The 17,541-nt window shown below is 44.7% G+C and overlaps 1 protein-coding gene across 1 annotated transcript in view; it reads left to right on the top strand.

Moving 5' to 3' along the window:
• Nucleotides 1-17,541, top strand: part of TPH2 (tryptophan hydroxylase 2) — a 70,738-nt gene that overhangs the window by 23,906 nt on the left and 29,291 nt on the right. Inside the window, exon 8 of the mRNA XM_006026247.2 lies at nucleotides 8,424-8,550. Within this exon, the coding sequence (XP_006026309.1) occupies nucleotides 8,424-8,550 (127 nt within the window). The remainder of the gene's footprint in view (nucleotides 1-8,423; nucleotides 8,551-17,541) is intronic.

Here is a 17,541-nt window from a genome sequence, read left to right as displayed (position 1 = left end):
AATTGCACAGCTATGCCTCTGCCTTCAGCATGTACGTACCTTGGATTATCAGTTGTCCCTTTGGCATCGATGTTTCTAGTCTCTTTGTCTTTAGTTTGATACTGTTGATACTCAGAACTGTGCACTAGATCACCAGAATTATGTCATAGTATGCAATAACTTAAATTCTACTGATAAACTACCCATTCATGGTGTCATGAGAGTCACTATGATAACACTAGGGAAATTAGAATTACTACTTTTGTTTCTATACTGGGCTGAACTTAATTGGAAATCCTGGTTATTGTCTTTACAGCTCCCAGAGTTAGAGTTATATGAATTGTATAGATAGCCATGTGGAAAAACCCCCCAGCTGGGTTAATTTTTAAAAAGAACCTTATTCTTTTTGTGCAGACCTAGCTTTTCTCAAATCATGCATAAGAAACAATGTGGGGGCTAATTACAGAGAATATGTAGCAAACATTTTGATTTTCATAAGATTTTGCATGTAGTGGATATTATCAACGACATCATTAAAACCAGTGGTGGAACTCCTATTGACTTCAGTGGGGGCAGGACGTTTCCCTTAATATTTGCCTCATTGCAGTGCTCCCGTAACTACAGTAATCTGGTATCTCCTATATGATATATGAAATCATAATAAGGTTTGCTGCAGCTGCCTTGTGCTGTGAATGTTGTATTTCAGTGCTATAAACCTGATGAAAAGGCTTCCATTGACTTCAATGGGCTTTGGATCAGACTTTACAACCGTACTATAGAGCTAGATACAAATTAGAGAATTCACTTGACTTGATGTCTATCACCACTATATGCATTTTAAAGTATGCTCATTCCGATTCATTCTGTTTCTACTACATTCAGAGAATTACATGGATTTCCTCTCCTGACTAATTTACTCCTAGAAAAATCCTTTACTGTGAAAATTGTATTACTAAAATCTTATTTTCTCTGAGTGGTGCCTGTGAATAAATTAAAGCCACTTAATTATTTTCTGAATACAAGAAAACAAAAGAATCAAGCTGGTCATTAGGGAGAGTTATACTATTTTGACTGTCTATAAAGGACCAGACTTCTGGGAGGGCTATGAGACTAATATGACAGTTCCAAACACTGGGACATGATTCTGATGGCAAGGTATTTTTCTTTCAAGTGATCTTCCTATTCCCGCATGTACAAAAATTGGTATTTGTAGGCTGGAGATCATGGAACAATATGAAAAACAGACAGATAAAAGCTACCTTTTCCCCTACCTCTCGCTGCTAATTTAGTAATACTAATATAATTAGATTGTGTCTGCCCTTGGAAAGGGGTGGAAGATCTGTAAACTGCCTCTGCCTTGACCTGTAGCCCTACTAGGGTTGGTAACCATCTATCCTTGCATTCTCTGAGGCTGCCTATCCTCTGCCATAAGGATGTGTGACTGCAGCACGAGTAGAAGGCAAGGTAGAGATGCACCTTATAGACTAACTAAATTAGAGATGCATAAGCTTGTATGAGCCTGAGCTCCCTTCATCAGATACTGTGAAAGGACAAGCACAGAGCAGTCTACCAATAGAAAGAGTGATTTGAATTCAAAAGAGAGGGGTAGTTAGCCATGTCATAAAGGAGACAGCTTTGTTTTCTACCTTATAGACCAGGGACGGGCAATTATTTGGGCTGGAAGGTCACTTAAGGAGTTTTGGTGAGCTGTTTAGGGCTGGGGGGTGGGAGGCATGAAAGGGGTGCTGACACAGCTTTGGCACCCTGCCACAGTTGTTTACGCAGGGGAGGGAGGGGGCAGCAGGGAGATGCCAAGTGAACCTATTCAGCCTCAGGCCTGTCTGCCCCACACCCCCTGGAACCGCTGCCCACAGAACCAGTGCCCATCACTGGGACATGCAAGGAGCAGATCACAGTTCTGCCTTGGGCCCTGGTACTATCTTGTGGTCTTTCTTTTTGCCATACTATACAACTCAACAGTGTGCAGCTATATGGAGACCTTGATGCTTTTTTCTACTGTGTAAAAGAAAGGAAATATATCCAAGACAAGGAGCCTTGCAGTTATCAACCCACCACAGACCATGCCCATACACAGCACAAGAAGAACAGCTTTTGGACTCCACCTGAGGACTGCAGCCCCACTTTGGACATATATATACATTATTTTTGCCTTTGTCCCCACTCTGTGATTACTCAAGAAAACCAACAAGGCTTACATCACAACCTCAGTCCTGAGAAATGGAGAATCAGTCTCAGCCTTAATAACAACTCTGATATTATCATACAACAGCGCCACTGTTCTCATGCACAGAACAATGGACTTACAGGAAGACAAGAGACAACTTTCCAAACAGGAGTTTTACAAAATCCTGACAGAATCCCATGGCACAATACCAGGAGGAATTAAACAATGTCTTAATGACACTGCTTCTGGAAATACAGGAGAAAATTAATGCTTCCACCTCCCAGGAACCAAGACCAAGCAACCCAGCATGCCCATCTGGCATTGGCACCACCATGGGGGAAGTTTCTGACTAGAGTGACTCTGTCCTGTTCCCATATACCTCTGAAGCTGCAGGCTATTTAAAAGACACCACAGATTTCTTAAAGAAATGGCTTCATTGACAAGCTTCCAGCAAACACCGTATTAGCTACCATGAATTTCCCATCTCCATACACCCCACATCCCCCATGAGGGTATACTGCAAGCCATCCAAATATTATCCCCAATGAAGACACTACTTCTTTTTCCATCACATTTTCCTTCTGTGTCCTCACACACAAGTATTTTGGATTTGGGGACTCCCAAATAGCATTGCCATGGACACACACATGGCTCCACAATATGGCAATATATTTATGACAGATCTTGCAGTCCATCTCTGAGTGGCCTTCAGTTCATTCAGACCTTGAGACATTACACACTCGGCATGTCATTGCCATGGATTGGTGCTCTGTGTACAGTATGGCACTGCACACCCTTTGAATCTTGGCACTTCAGGGGCAGGACAGTACAGAATAGCCCTAGCATTTCATTAAGCCTCATTGTGTTTACACTGGGGGTTATTACAGATGCTTATGCTGCTGTGCTGCAGCTCAATTAATCTATTGTAGTTCAGCAAAATGTCAGCTTGGCCCCAGGACACCAGTGACAGGCTGATGTATCACATCTTCAGCATGACTTGGAAGTTCCTTGGAGCCTCAGTGGGGTGGCACCTCAGGAAGATTATAGAGACTTGATGCCTTCATGAAGACATGGTTCTTTGGCATCTTGTGATGGACTTAGCTCATCCTAGACTCTGGGACCTGATGCTTCAGCGGATGGCTGTATCAAGTATATGGATTTGAATCTGCGCATCCTTAAAAATCAGGTTTCTCAGCTGCTGAGGGGTGGCTAGGAGATTAACCTATTAATCCTTTTCTTGGAGAAGGGTTGTGGTGGGATATTGTCTGCCTTGATTTCTCAGTGCTGTCTCTCGGACATTGTGCTTTGGAGATTCTTGTTGGGCATTAGCCCCTCTGGCTGCTTATCACCCCCATCAGGTTTTCTTCTGGGTCTAAATGAAGTAAGGGCATACATTACATACCCATGCCCCCCCTACTGTTAGCTTGTACATACTGCAGCTATTATCTGGAAAATGCTTTGGTCAGACTTTGTTGCTTTTGCTATGCTGGTCTGAAGTACTCAAATGCTATGTATGCTGGACAGACTTACTATTTCAGGCAGTAACGCCCTCAAACATTCTGTGCTGCTGTGCATGAACTGCCTCATAAACCAGAAAATTCATAGAATCAGGGGGCTGGAAGGGACCTCAGAGGCCATTTAGCCCCCACTGCACAGATGCACAATCTGCTGTTGCTAAACCATGGAAGATAGATGCCTATCCAGGCTCTTATTGAAAACTTCCCTAAGCAGCTTGTTAGTGTGCTCTAGTTGTAACAATTAGGAAACTTTTCCTGAGATTTGATCTATATCTGCTTTGCTGTAAATTAAACCTATTGCTCCTCATCTTGCCTTTTGTGCCAAGGGAGAACAATTTTTCTCTTCCTTTGTATCTGAAAACCACAATCCTAGTCTCTCTTTTTTTCAAGTCAGTCTCCTAAGTACTTATAATAGATGACAGGAGACTTTCTTGCACCTGATACTGGGTTAATAAAGAAGGATTATTCAATTTGGATAGTTATTCAAACAAAGCAATTATCTCTTAGGTTTGAACTTAGGGGAAGGAAGGGGTGGAAATGAAGCTATGGCTTACTTTTGCAAGGCTGGTCAGAATATTGACTGACAAAGGAGGTTGGAGGTCATACTCATAACAAATTTGTCTCTTTGTCTATTAAGTGCAGTAGGGGAGGGGGCGCAAGGGGTTAAGAAAGAGACTCCACATTCCAGAGAAGCCACTTGGAAGAGGAGAGAGAGGAACAGCAGGTCATGGTTTCTTAATAGAGGGCCCCTTTTTAATTGAGGGAGAAATGGTAGAAGAAGAAAACTAGCCACAGAAAAAAGAAACCTAATGATTCAGAGGAGAAGCTATGTAGAGGAGGGGGCTAAGGGAGAACCTGGAGTCCTTGGAAGTCAATGATTTGAGCCTAAAGTACACTTTGAGGTTACTGAAGCAGGAATATGCATGCAGTTATTCTTTGTCTTCTTTAGTCTGCAGCTTTGTGTTTAATGTACTCACTGATGTGAACAACAGTTGTCTTTCACTATTGAGCACCCCAGGGCGCACAGTCCTACGGGACAAGGCCTGCTTAGAATTCTGAGTTGTTTTAAGGTCTTTGGTCCTCCCAGGAGGGAGGCCTGGGCCAGCTGGGCTGCAAAGGTATCACTTCCATAAAAGCATAACTGTCATAGAATCCTAGAGTCATAGAAAATTAGGGTTAGAAGGTACGTCAGGAGGTCATCCAACTCTGCCCCCTCTCAAAGCCGGACCATCCTCAACTATATCATCCCAGCCAAGACTTTGTCTACCCGGGTCTTAAAAACCTCCAAGGATGGAGATTCCGCAGCTCCTTTGGGTAACCTGTTTCAGTGCTTTACTATCCTTCTCATGAGAAAGTTTGTCCTAATATCAAACTTCCCTTGCTGTAAGTTGAGGCCATTGGTTCTTGTTCTGTCATCTGCCACCACTGAGAACAGTCTAGCTTCATCCTCTTTGGAGCCCCCGTTCAGGTAGCTGAAAATTGCTATTAAATCCATTTTTTTTCTCCAGACTAAACAAGCCCAGTTCCCTCAACCTCTCCTCATAAATCATGTTCTCCAGCCCCCTAACTATTTTTGTTGCTCTCTACTGGACTCTCTCCAACTTGTCCACATTCTTTCTGGGGGGGGGGGGGGGGGGAAGCCCCCTGCTTTGGGGGGGGGGGGGGGGGCGCAAAATGGGACACAGTGCTCCAGATGTGGCCTCACCAGTGCCAAATAAAGGGGAAGAATCATTTCCCTCCATTTGCTGGCAGGCAGCACTTCTAGTAATCTGATACCAGGCAGCACTTCTAGTAATGCAGCTCAGTATGCTGTTAGCCTTCTTTACAACACAGGTACCTCTTGGCGCACATTCAGCTTATTGTCCACTGTAACCTCCAGGGCCTTTTCTGCAGAGTAACTGCTTAGTCCCCAGCCTGTATGGGTGCACTGGATTGTTCTATCCCTAATCCATGCCCACAAACCATGATAGAGAGGCCAAAGAAAAAGGATTTTGCTGTAGAAGGGAATTTATGGATGTAGCTTAGTGGGACTAAAACTCAACTTTCTGAATGGGCAGTTTGATCAGGGCCTTGACAACCTCATTTTAAATTAGGATACTGATCTAATATTTCACTGGTTTTGGCCAGCTGTAGCTATTAAGTTACTATCTGGTTGCTGAGTATAGACCAAGTGTGTCCAAGTTCTCTACACAGTTGACCTCCAGACATGCTAAAGGATGGAAATCAACTTGCGTCACAATCAGGGTGCTGGGACATTGAGTTCATACTCATTTCCCCAGTGTCTGGTTTGTTCTATAGAAATCACTGTATTGCTAAGAGGAAAGGAATATTTTAAAGCAACATCCCCTACACAACTTTCCTGCAGAAGAAGAATTTGGATATCATTCCCTTGGCAGGGAGATCTCGCTGGTCTGTGGACAGGCTTTGGAAGAAGCAATAAGTGATGGCTCAGACTATGGATGTTGTTTGATATTAAGGGTACAAAAAGATTCATAATACCCACGGTGCATAGCCATATTGTTATTGCAAAACGTATGCAAATAAAATGTGAGAAAAATCAATATATTCTTTTGTATAAATATTTTACCATATATATTTGTAGTATTATATACAACAGCCTGCGATGATTGATTGTCAGATTATGAAAGAACAGTAGCGAGTGAGCCAAAGTCAATGTAACTTCACCAACTAAGATTATGGTGTTGTATCTGAGGATGTCTGGGATAATAATAGGGATATGTTTCTAACCCCCTGAAAATGCAGCTGGGTTTCATGAGCTTTTGAGGGGAGAGTGACAAAAATTTCAACAATTTTCATGAAAACTGGGAGTATGATTTACCGAAGGGCAGTTGACACACATTTCTTTGTGAAGAGTAGTAAGAATAAGAGACTTTAAATTATATGAAGGGTTTTTTGTGATTTAGCTGAGTTCTGTCATTTAGAACAAAAATATTTTATACAAGACAAATGGGATGATTTCTGATGGAACTAAAAAAAACTTGATGTTTTCTCACTTCCTTTAAAACATTTCTTTACAGCTCAAATAAAAAAGAAATGTCTTTGAAGGAGACAAAAGCAAAGGAAATGTCAGATTAGATTTTAAGGTGAATTTTACTATCAAGTCCATTATTTTTTTGAAGAAAATATAATAAACATTTTCAGAATTGTTTAAGAGCTTTTTTAGATGCTGTATGTGCACTCTCTATAACTTATATTTGCACTTTGTGATAACTAATAATGCATTTCCAGTTGTGGACTGAAAAAAAGTCATGATCAGTAAGCGACCAGGCCCTTTTGAAACAGATCAGAACCTCCCCTTGGCTAAACTTTGCCTGATGCATGATCAGACTGGGGTAGAAAAGTAACCGTAAACTTTATCGCCGTACTTCACAAGGTAGACCAGCCTGGAGCCATTTCAGCAGTTGGAACAAAATTCCTTCCCTCTTTTTGGAAGGCGGAATAGGAAGAACTGATATGGAATTTCTAGACTTTGCTGTCGATTCTCTAGGATGGGGGAGTCCTCAAGAACCAATAAACATAGGGTTGTCAGCTTTGTATCACTTTGGTCCCACAGCACCCTGGGGTACCACAAGATCCTCTTAAGGGTGTTGTGGTGTCCAGCCTCTGTGTAAGGAGGTAAGTTCTCCCTCACTGTCTGGCACCTCATACCCATCCCAGCTACTCCAGCAGTGCCTGTGACGGCTTTGCTGGGGACTGCCACTACTGCTGCCATCCCCTGCCATACAGCCACTGTGCTGGCCTCTCCCAACCCCTGCTCTGAGCAATACATTGTATTCTACTGCAGAAGGACAGGTAGACATCATCAGGGTTGGCAGAGGGGGTGGTGAGGACAGATGGCTCTAGTTCCTGGCATATGAGACCTAGAGCTTTGACAGTGGGGACTGCCCTTTCCCTTTTGGCTACTAGCTGGAGGCAGGGAGAAGGTAACTGGTGTGGAGAGAACAGATCATGTGGAGAAAGGTCCTGTCTCCACTGCCTTCACCTGACAGTAGTTAGTTCAGTGGTTCTCAAACATTTGCCTCAAAACACCCCTCCATAACTTTTCTGAATTTAGACTCAAATGCTAAGATTCTCAACTGGGGTAATGCTAAATTCAGAAAAGTTACGGAGGGGTACCTCAAAGCTAAAAAAGCTGAGAACCACTGCTCTAGTGGCATAAAGCAGCCAGTAATTTTGGCCCCTTATGAGTGATATCCTGCATTTTAGTGTAGCTTCTTTATTCTTGTACATGTAATCATTTGGGCCCATCAAGATGACTCATACTGAAACTGGGCCGCTGTGTACTTCAACCCTAAACAACAGCATGCAAGGCTGTAGTGCTGAATCCAAGGGAGTTGAGGGGTTTTATTTTTGTAGAACCTGATTCACCTGGTGAGGTGTGTGCAAAAGAGTTTGATTTCTTTTCCTTGGGACGTTCCTTTGTACACTTTCAAAAGGACAGCAAGGCTCTGACCTACAGAGTCAACTTGGTAGCAGTGATCAAGTTGAGGGGCAGACAGGGATATTTAAGACAATCTATTTAAAATGCATGCGTTTTGTCTTGATCAAATATATATATTTATATGGGTTGACATATTTGAATGTATGTATATTGTTAATTAGTAAGAATATTAATTCATTAGCATTGTATAAAATGACTTTTATTAGAGTTTTTAAATGATGTAATAGCTAGTGCTATTTCTAGGTATGTAACGTTCACTTCTCATTTCTATTCCTGTCAGAGATACGTGCCATGAACTCCTGGGGCATGTGCCTTTACTTGCTGATCCCAAGTTTGCCCAGTTTTCACAAGAGATAGGACTAGCCTCACTTGGAGCATCTGATGACGATGTTCAGAAACTAGCAACTGTGAGTCAATAATCTTTTCAATGCACGTTTTCTCTGACTCTAGAGTTTCTCCTTTGTTAAAACCTTGAAGGATATTGTATAAACACTTCTAAAATGCATTCTTCAGTTTGCAGATGACTGTGCTGTAACAGTTGCATGACCTTATTCTGGTCTTATTGCAGCATCTTTGGAGGCTTTTCTACTCTGTTTAAAGGGAACAGAATCAAGCATTACACACTTAACCCCTGGATGCTCTGTAAGACGCTCACAACTCTGTGTTGTACCATCCTATCTCAAAGTTTGGTTATGGTTGATTATTCAGTTTAAGGATGCAGGAAACAAAACAATTGAGAATTACTTCCTTTGTGTGTGTTTTTGGTTCCATGTTCCTTTAAACATGAGCTGTGTATATATGTAGAGACTGGCATGGCTCATAGCATCACCACTGTCTTTATCTCTGTTCTGTTTTGAAGGTGCTCAGTGTGGTATACTGTATGATAGACCAATGATTTTTTTATATCATAGCTGACACTCCCAGTTGGGTGGGAACAGATATAGCATCTGAAGTAGTTCAGATTACAGTTCCACTTTAAAAAATGCAGTGTTTCAGCTGTGGACTAACTTATAGTCTTTGCAATGCGTCCTCCAGCTGGGGTGCTTCAAAATCACCTCCAGTGTATGCAGTGGTGAACTCTACAGCATGGAGGTGGGGGGTAGGGGAAACTCAGTGCAGCTCTATACCCTCTGATCTCCCAGGGGCTGCTCCCTCACTTCTAAGCTAGGGGGAGGGGGGAAGGGGGGAACTAATGCCCGTGGGTGCTCTCCTGTCTGCCTCCACTGTCTTGAAGTGCCCCCAGCTCTCCCTGATGGAACCAGAAGACCACATGCCTTTTATCCCCCTGCTGGAGAGCAGAGTCAGAGAGGATAGGAGACAATGCCACTTCCCAGTGTGGAGCAGGGGGAAGAGAGGAACATTGTGGGATACTGGAGGTCCCAGAGCTCCCCTATCACACTCCAAAGAGCAAACATGTAAGAGGAAGTGCTGTATTCTGAAGCATTTCTTAATAGTACCTGCTTCCTTCAGGGTTAGTTTTAGAGCACTTCAAAAGGTGTGTACATCTATTCAGCTCGCCCTTTGAAGCGCTTCAAAGGCATTTGAAATGCTTCAAATATTATGTCTGTCTCCAACTTTAGAATGTGTAATAGCTAGGTGATTTGATACGTTTAAAAAACCTCAATGTTAAAGACAATATCATAGAAAATTAGGCCTGGAAAAAACCTCAGGAGGCTGTCTAGTTCAACTGCTTGCTGTACACCAGCCCTGAACCTGCCAGACAAATGTTTGTCTAATCTGCACTTAAAAACTTCTGAGAGTGGAGATTCCACAACCTTATTTCAATGTTTAACCACTCTCAGAGTTTATAATTTAAAAATCCTGGCATGATTGGACTAGGGTTATCATACATCCAGGCTTTCCCGTATGTGTCCTCTTTTTTGGATACCTGTGCTGTGTCCAGGTGAGTTTTTAAAATAACAGCAAATGTCCAGATTTTCTGCTCTCCCTGGCTGGCTGCTTCAAGCTGGGAGCAGTGGGCAAGGTGATTGGCTGCTGGGGGTCATGTGCTCCCCACACAGGCTCTGACAAGCCAGGTACAGAGAGAGAGAGAGAGAGAGAGAGGGCTCACTTGGGCAGCAGTGCCGGGGGGGCAGGGGTATGGGGGACAGGAGGTGTGACTGTGATGGTCTGCAGGGCACTGGCAGTGCTAGGGGTCTGGGGGTTGGGAGTGAGGGGCACGGGCAGGGCTGGGAGGGTGGGGGGCAGAGACTGCAGGTTGGGAGTGAGGGGCAGCACCAGCGCTGGGAGAGGGGCAGGGGGCTGTGGATCAGGACTGAGGGGCACGGAGGACAGGACAGGTGATTGTGGGTTGGGTGTGCACAGCACTAGCAGTGCCAGGGGGCTGTGGGTTGGGAGTGAGGGGCACCAGCAATGGGTGGGAGGCAGGGTACTTCTGTTTGGGAGTCAGGGGCACTAGGAGGGTTAGGGTTGGTGGGTCTGGAGTGAGGGGCAGCAGCAGGGCTTGGGGGTGTGTAGCTTGTCTGTGAGGGGCAACAGAATGGGCAGGGGCAGGGCACTGGCATGTCACTGCTCCCCTGCCACCATCATATTCCCTCTGCCCTCTCCCCCCACCCCAGTGATAGGTATCCTCTTTGTTGGACCTAGAAATAAGGTAACCCTATTGGTCCTGTAGGAGGAGTTAAGCAAAATATAGTTGCCCACATTAGAATTTAGTCAGGACATTGGGGTTACCACTCTTACTCATCATTTTAAGGGTCACACATGATCAACATTACTGACTTTAATTCTTTTTCAAAATGTGACTCACTGAACAGCAAAGTATGTCTTGACAATTGAGTCAGTACTGGTGCTACTGAATAACCAGTTCCACATTCTCATTACTTTCATTTTTTTCCTGGTAGCCTCCCATCAAAGGAAACGCCTCTCTTGTACCCTTTTCCCCGCATTCTCTACAGACACACTCCAAATAAAGGTAGAATCAGCAGGGTGGTAGAAAGTGTGGGCAAATTTTATTCCGGGACAGAAACATTCCTCTGAGTTTCCCGATGCGTGTTACCTTCTCCACCTGATGAGATTGTTTGTGTTTTGAGCAGCCTATTGTCCTGTTCTGTACATATACAGCCCTTGCAATATCCACACCCCAGTAGGGAGTGCTTTAAAATTACCACACTCTATAGCAATTAAAAAAAATAACTCAGAGTACAGACAGAAGTGCAGCCCCCCGCTGTAACGGAGAATGATTTGCCGGAAGCGTTCTGAGTCACAAGGACCCCCCTGACCAAATAGAGGTTCACTGTTGGTTCCAGGGGAGAGGGGAACCTAGCTGCTGGCTGCCAGCCTGCAGCTGGTTTCCCCTGGCAATGGCCCCTTCTTCCTCCCAGCCTGTCCCTGTTTTCAGAATGGGAGGGGGGAAAGGAGCAGAGGGAGCTCATTGTAGGGGTTCCCAAGCCAGTGCTGGAGGGTGGGGTTGGTGAACTGGAGTCCCCCCACCCCCACCTTGGAGGGACTCCAGTACACCCTCCCCACTCTCCCTCGGGGGCTGAAAAAACCCCAGACTGAACTCCTTCCACTCCCTTTCTCCCCTCCTATTCTGAAACCAGGTCGGAGGCTGGCAGCAGGGAGCCACAAATTACAGAAGATGCTCTGCTTGAAACATCTTCATTTGAACCTGAGCAGCCACCTTTGAAGCAGTCTACTGCCATGCACTCGTCCTGGGTCGCAGTTATTAGACCACTATCTGTGACCAGATCAGGTGAAAATTGTCACATTTGTCTGTCTCCTCATTGTTTTATTTTTTTAAACATACTTATGGCGATAAGTTGGCTGCACTTATACCAACTTACCATGCTGCTGGCATTTATCAGACAAACAAACTATCATCTGGAAGCAGGGCATCAATCTATTTGGCATGCAAGAGGATCTAAAATGCTAAAAACCAAGCTGATTTTCATGCATGTTGAATATTCCTACTGACTCCTTGTTAGACACTAACTTCCATACCAATAGTACTTATACTATAGGAAGTACCAAACCCATGTGGGCTTTGCCAGTGATATCCTGGAACTCTTCCCCTGATCTTGCAGGAACTAGAGGACAGAGCGTCAGCCCAGATGGAAAGAGATTGAGTAGCAATTCCTGACAGCTGAGTATATCAATCTTTTCTTCTGGCTTCAGCAGCGAAGGGGAGAAAATATCTTAGATCTGGCACAATTCGTTCTGAAGTTAATCACATAATAATATTTTTGTAAGAGGTCTCTGAAAAGGGAGTGAATTATTCCTGTTTGAACTGAGGCTATTGACAGATAAAACTGCAAACCGCTTTAAATGGGTAGAAGCTGGCACTGAAGAGCATGGGTCATCTGTAACTATTAGGTCCCTGTAGTCTTATAGCAATACAAATGAGCTAAACTGCTGTAATTTTAACCCTGAATGCAACAGGATTAAGGCAGGGGTGCAGGATTAAGGCTGCATTGGTTTTGTTAGACTTGTATATGGCTAAGGCATCAAACTTATCACAGAAGTTGTAACACTTTATATCAATACCATTTGGTACTGATACTTTGTTAAGTCTGTTTATGCCAGGGGTGGACAATTATTTGGGTCTGTGGGCCACATAGGGAGCTTTGAGTTGTTGTGGGCTGGGTCAGCACCCCACCCTGCGACAGCTCACCAAAACACCCTATGTGGTCCCTCTGCATGGCCAGGTGGCTGGGATGGGGCTGTAGGGAGTGGTGTTTGGGAGAAGGATGGCTGTATCCCATTTGCCATGATCCTGGATGCCAGCGAGCTCAGAGCTATTTGAGGTCACAAGCTGCTTCTCACGGGGTCTGTCCTGCCTTGACGTGGCTCTGGAGCCCACGTGGCGAGCACTGCTGCCATTCCTCCTTCCACTCCCCCACCCCTTCCAGCAGCTGAATTCAGCAGCAAGGGAAAGGAGGGGATGAGCAATGAGGGGACAAGCAGCAAGCAGTGGCAGCATTCAGTTCCTGCTTTGACACAGGTCCAGGGCTCAGGGGCTAAGTGTCACAATTGCTCATCCCCTCTTCTTCCCTGCTTATGAATTCAGGGAGGGGGAGGGATGAGGAAGAAAGGAAAATAGCAGGAGCACTTTTTCCCACACCCTCCTCCCTTCTACCCCCAGGCTCTGGAGCTGTGTGAAAGCAAGGGCTCTGCCAGAGTCCATGTTGACCAGCTGGTGAGCTAAGAGAGCTCACAGCACATGCTGGTGAGCTCTGAGCTTGCTGCATGTGCATAGCACAGTGAAAGGGTGGGGGCTGGAGGGATGACCATACCGCTACACACGCTGGATGCAGATGAAAGAAACGGATACTATCTACAACATTATCTACATTTTACTGTTGCAATTAGCAACACCAGTTTTAGACCAGCATCTTATTGCTCTGAGGGTTTTATAACACTGGACAAAGAGGGTCCCTACTCTAAAGGGTTTATAAACTATAGAGAGCCAACAGGAGAGCAGATGAAAAGAACAGGGCCTTCAGCCACTTCTCAGCAATCAGCCTGGGGAGCCATAGGCGAGTGAATTTTCTCCATGAAATGCCATCCAAGTTGCTCATAATTGACTTTTACAACCATGTTCTGTCCCATTTTCATCCTTGATTAACATGACGGAAACAAAATGAGCTGAAAAATGTCAGCCAAAAAGTCGAAGATCGAAAACAAACTGGGATTCCAACTAGGCGACTTCAAAGTAAATATTGAAACAAACGAACTGCCAAAGAGCATGTATTTTAATGAGCCCAGAACAAAATACCCAAGCAAGCGACCCATTAATGTAACCTGTTTAAAAAAAGATAGTGAGATTAACTCTGAGCCACCACTGAAAGGGTTTAAGAAAAGAGGGAAAATCCCCTAGGAATTTCAAGTACAAGTGGAGGACTGGTTATTTCCCATTCTTTTTACTTACATTAAATGAACTTAAATTGTAACTCTGTTCTGAGAAGCAGTTGTAAATCATGCAGAAGACCTGCTCTTTCTGCGTATTCAAACCTCTGGTGGCAAAAATACGTTAGCTGATGTTTTATTCCTACTAGGCCTGCAGAGCTCTCACAGCTGAACAAGAGCGCACCTGAGTCTATTCTCTGTCTCAGGAGAATTGTTTATTAGTTATACCTGTGAAAACCGAGTAAAGGCTCATGTGTGTGACTGGGGGAATATTTTAAAGATGATATTATTGTACAGGTGTACATGAGAAAGCGCTTTTGTATTGAGCCTTCATTATGGATGGTGGGGATATAAGAAGGGAAGGACTCCTTTTACCACTCAGATATCTATTTGAATTTGAAGCTATGATGCTAGGGGGAAGAAAGCATCTTTGTAATATATATAAGATGATCATATTAGTATTAGGAATCCTTGAGAGAAAATAAATACTGAAAGAGTCCCAAAGGCCATTTTTTACAGTCATTTTTTCAGAGTAGAGGTTCTCTTTAAGTGGTTCCAGGGAGGAGGGAGACCCATAATTTTCCAAAAATAGAGCAAAAAATATAGGAAGCAAGTGGCTAAGATGTAAACCACTGTAAAAAGGCAAAACAATAAAATTGCCAATTTGACTGTTTTCATGCTAGAGTAAGCGTGTGTGTGGGAGAGAGAGAACTGCTAGTGCTTTGGGAAGGAGAAGGTAGGAAGATGCACACAGGTGTAGCTTCCCTCCTCTTTTTGCCAGGCTCAATTTGCAACAAGCCTGTCTAGTCAAGACTGTGGCCATTACTGACTGAAGCTAATTATAGATATTATGGGTGCCTATACACATGCAGCGAGGCTGCTCCGACATTCTGTAATTACAAAGCATCAGAGCAGACTCGATTAATCAAGTCTGCTGGAGCGTGGTAATTACTGTGCTCCAGCAGACTCCAGTGTTGCATGTATCAGTGTCCCTGCTCTGAAAAATGGCAACAGGGGTACTCATTCGATGAGCTTTAGATAAAGCTCCTCTGCTGCCATTTTTCAGCACAGAGATGCTGATGCATGTGATGCTCTGGACGCTTTAATTAAAGCAGTCCAAGAGCCACTCTAATTAAAGTGCCTCCCCCCCACCCCTCCCCTGTGGAGCACCTTTATCAATGCCCTAAAAAAGCCCCCAGCAGAAGTACTCTACATATTGCACTTCAGCTAAAGTGCTGTAAGTTAGAGCTGGAATTAACTGAACAGACATTCGCTGTTTGGGTAGGGGGGAGCTCAGTGCTCAGGGGGGTCACTCCCACATGCCTCCCAGTAGGCTGCCAGACCAGCTCCTACCCCCCCCCCCCCCCCAGCTGGTGATGGTCAGCAGCAGCTGGGGAAGAAAGGGGGAATGAACAGAGCCCTCCTGCCACAAGGCAGCCCCTCCCCCCAGCTTGCTAGCTGAGATCTGGGTCTGGGCCAGGTCTGTGTGGCAGAGGAAGTCCTTCTCCCCTTCCCCCTGACCCAGCCTCTTCACAGCTGCAGCCAGGAGCTGCAGTGCAGAGCTGCTTAGCCGGGCTTTTCACCAAGCCAGGATCTGGGGCCAGGCGGAAAGAAGGCCCCATGCCACAAAGGGCTCCCCTCACAGCTTGCTGGCTGGGCTCTCAGGGGTGGGGGAGGAGGTCTGGGCCAGGTCTGTGCAGCATGAGGACTCCCTTCCCCCCCACCTTCCCTGGGCCCAGTTCCCAGTCCAGCAAAAGCTCCTGGCTATAGCTGTCAAGAGGTTGGGGCCAGGGGGAAGGGAGCCCCCACCGCACCATGCAGACCAGGCTTTGTAGTGGGGGGCTTCCTTCCCCCACCTCAACCCCTGCCCAAGTCTCCTGACAATGGCAGCCACAAGCTGCAGCATGGGGCTGTCTAGTCCCATCTTTTTGTCATGTCAGGAACTGGGCTGGGTGCGGGGGGGGGGGGCGTGTAGAACAGCATGAAAACTCTACCATGTGGACCCCAGCCAGCCCCCACCAAGACCTGAGCCCACAGGGTTGGGGGACATCTGTGCAGCAGACAGACTCTGTTTCCTCACCCCCCTGCCCCAACCCTGGCAGTACAGGAAGGAGACTGATCCTTTCCTCTCTTCTCTGTGACAGCCCAGGGGCAGGGCTGGGCTGGTGCTCACTTGGAGCAGACAAGCACTTGGCGAAGCTAGCAGTCATTCAGTGAGGGGCCCCCAGGATGGCAGCAGAATGCAACCTACATTGAAGCACAATGGATATGGTACAGACATTCAAAAAAGCACTCTAACCTGAAGTGTTTTAATCTATACTACATCCATCGAGGGTTAACTTAGAGCAGGATCCACCATCTTTAAAATGCTTTAATTGTACTGAACATCTGTTCTATTATGGCTTTAAAGTGCTTTCTGCATGCTTAAGGCATGTTAACTGTAATGTCTGTTCCTAGCCTGATTGGCCCTATTAAATGCTTTCCAACTATTTCTTACTTGAAGTGGTTTTTAAACCTTAAGGTCTCTAGAGATGGAAAACTGTGTCACCTTTCCCTCTGTCTTTGTAATATTTATTTTGACATTTTAATAGGGTAGGGTAGGGGAAACCAAACAATTTATCCTGTTTTTGCTGGTACAGAAAACTGCTACAGTAAATTATTCTGGAAATTGGAGGAATTGAATATAATGAGGTTTTGTAAATTAATTTCAAGCTTTGTTGCAATAAATGTAAATAATTATGCTGCAGTGGGAAATAAATGAAAACCATGAAGCATTTTTGAAGCTGACCATTATTTGTCTATATATGTGTTATACATGTATATAAGCTAAATTTTGTACCTATGCACATTGAGAGATAACTAAATGGTCCTTTGCATTAGTCCTCACTGGAGGTATGTGTTATCTGAATCTGTTGGCATTATCTTAATTCTCCTCTTTACTCCAAAGAGCGAGAACAATTCAGGACAATTATCTGCTGAGGGGATAGAAAACAGGAGAAACTGGGGTATCACAGGCAAGGACTGAGCAGAATTGTCTGCACTCTGGTAGCAGGCTTACAAAGTATCTGCCTCAAGTAGATGTAGGCAAAGCTCGCATTGTACCTCAAGTGTGTGTGCAGCAGATTAAAATTGTCAGAGGCTCTCCAGTGGTTCTGGTGTATAAACAGGAGTCAGAAGCTGGACAGGTCCTTTTTTTATTTTGTAAGTCAATGAACAAGGCTGAGTAAAAAAAGTTTTTCCTATCACATGAAACTTTTCGACATTACAAAAAAAAATCCATTTGGTACCTAGATTAAACTAAGACTTTTTGGAAGGTTCATCTTAAAAAAAACACCACAACCCACCCCCCTGCCCAGGTTAAGATCAGGACTTGCTCTAGAATAGCCATTAACTTAGTGATTAGGACACTGCCTGCTTAAGATCATGAGTTTTGACCTCGCATTTACAATCCATGTGAGTGAATTTACCAGCCATTCCCTCATTACAGTGGTCTTACTTGCAAAGCTGGTAATCAATGCTACAGTCCAGTG

Source organism: Alligator sinensis, unplaced genomic scaffold, assembly GCF_000455745.1.
Source record: "Alligator sinensis unplaced genomic scaffold, ASM45574v1 scaffold1021_1, whole genome shotgun sequence".
NCBI classification, from domain to species: domain Eukaryota; kingdom Metazoa; phylum Chordata; order Crocodylia; family Alligatoridae; genus Alligator; species Alligator sinensis.
This window is presented reverse-complemented; position numbering and strand designations above follow the sequence as displayed.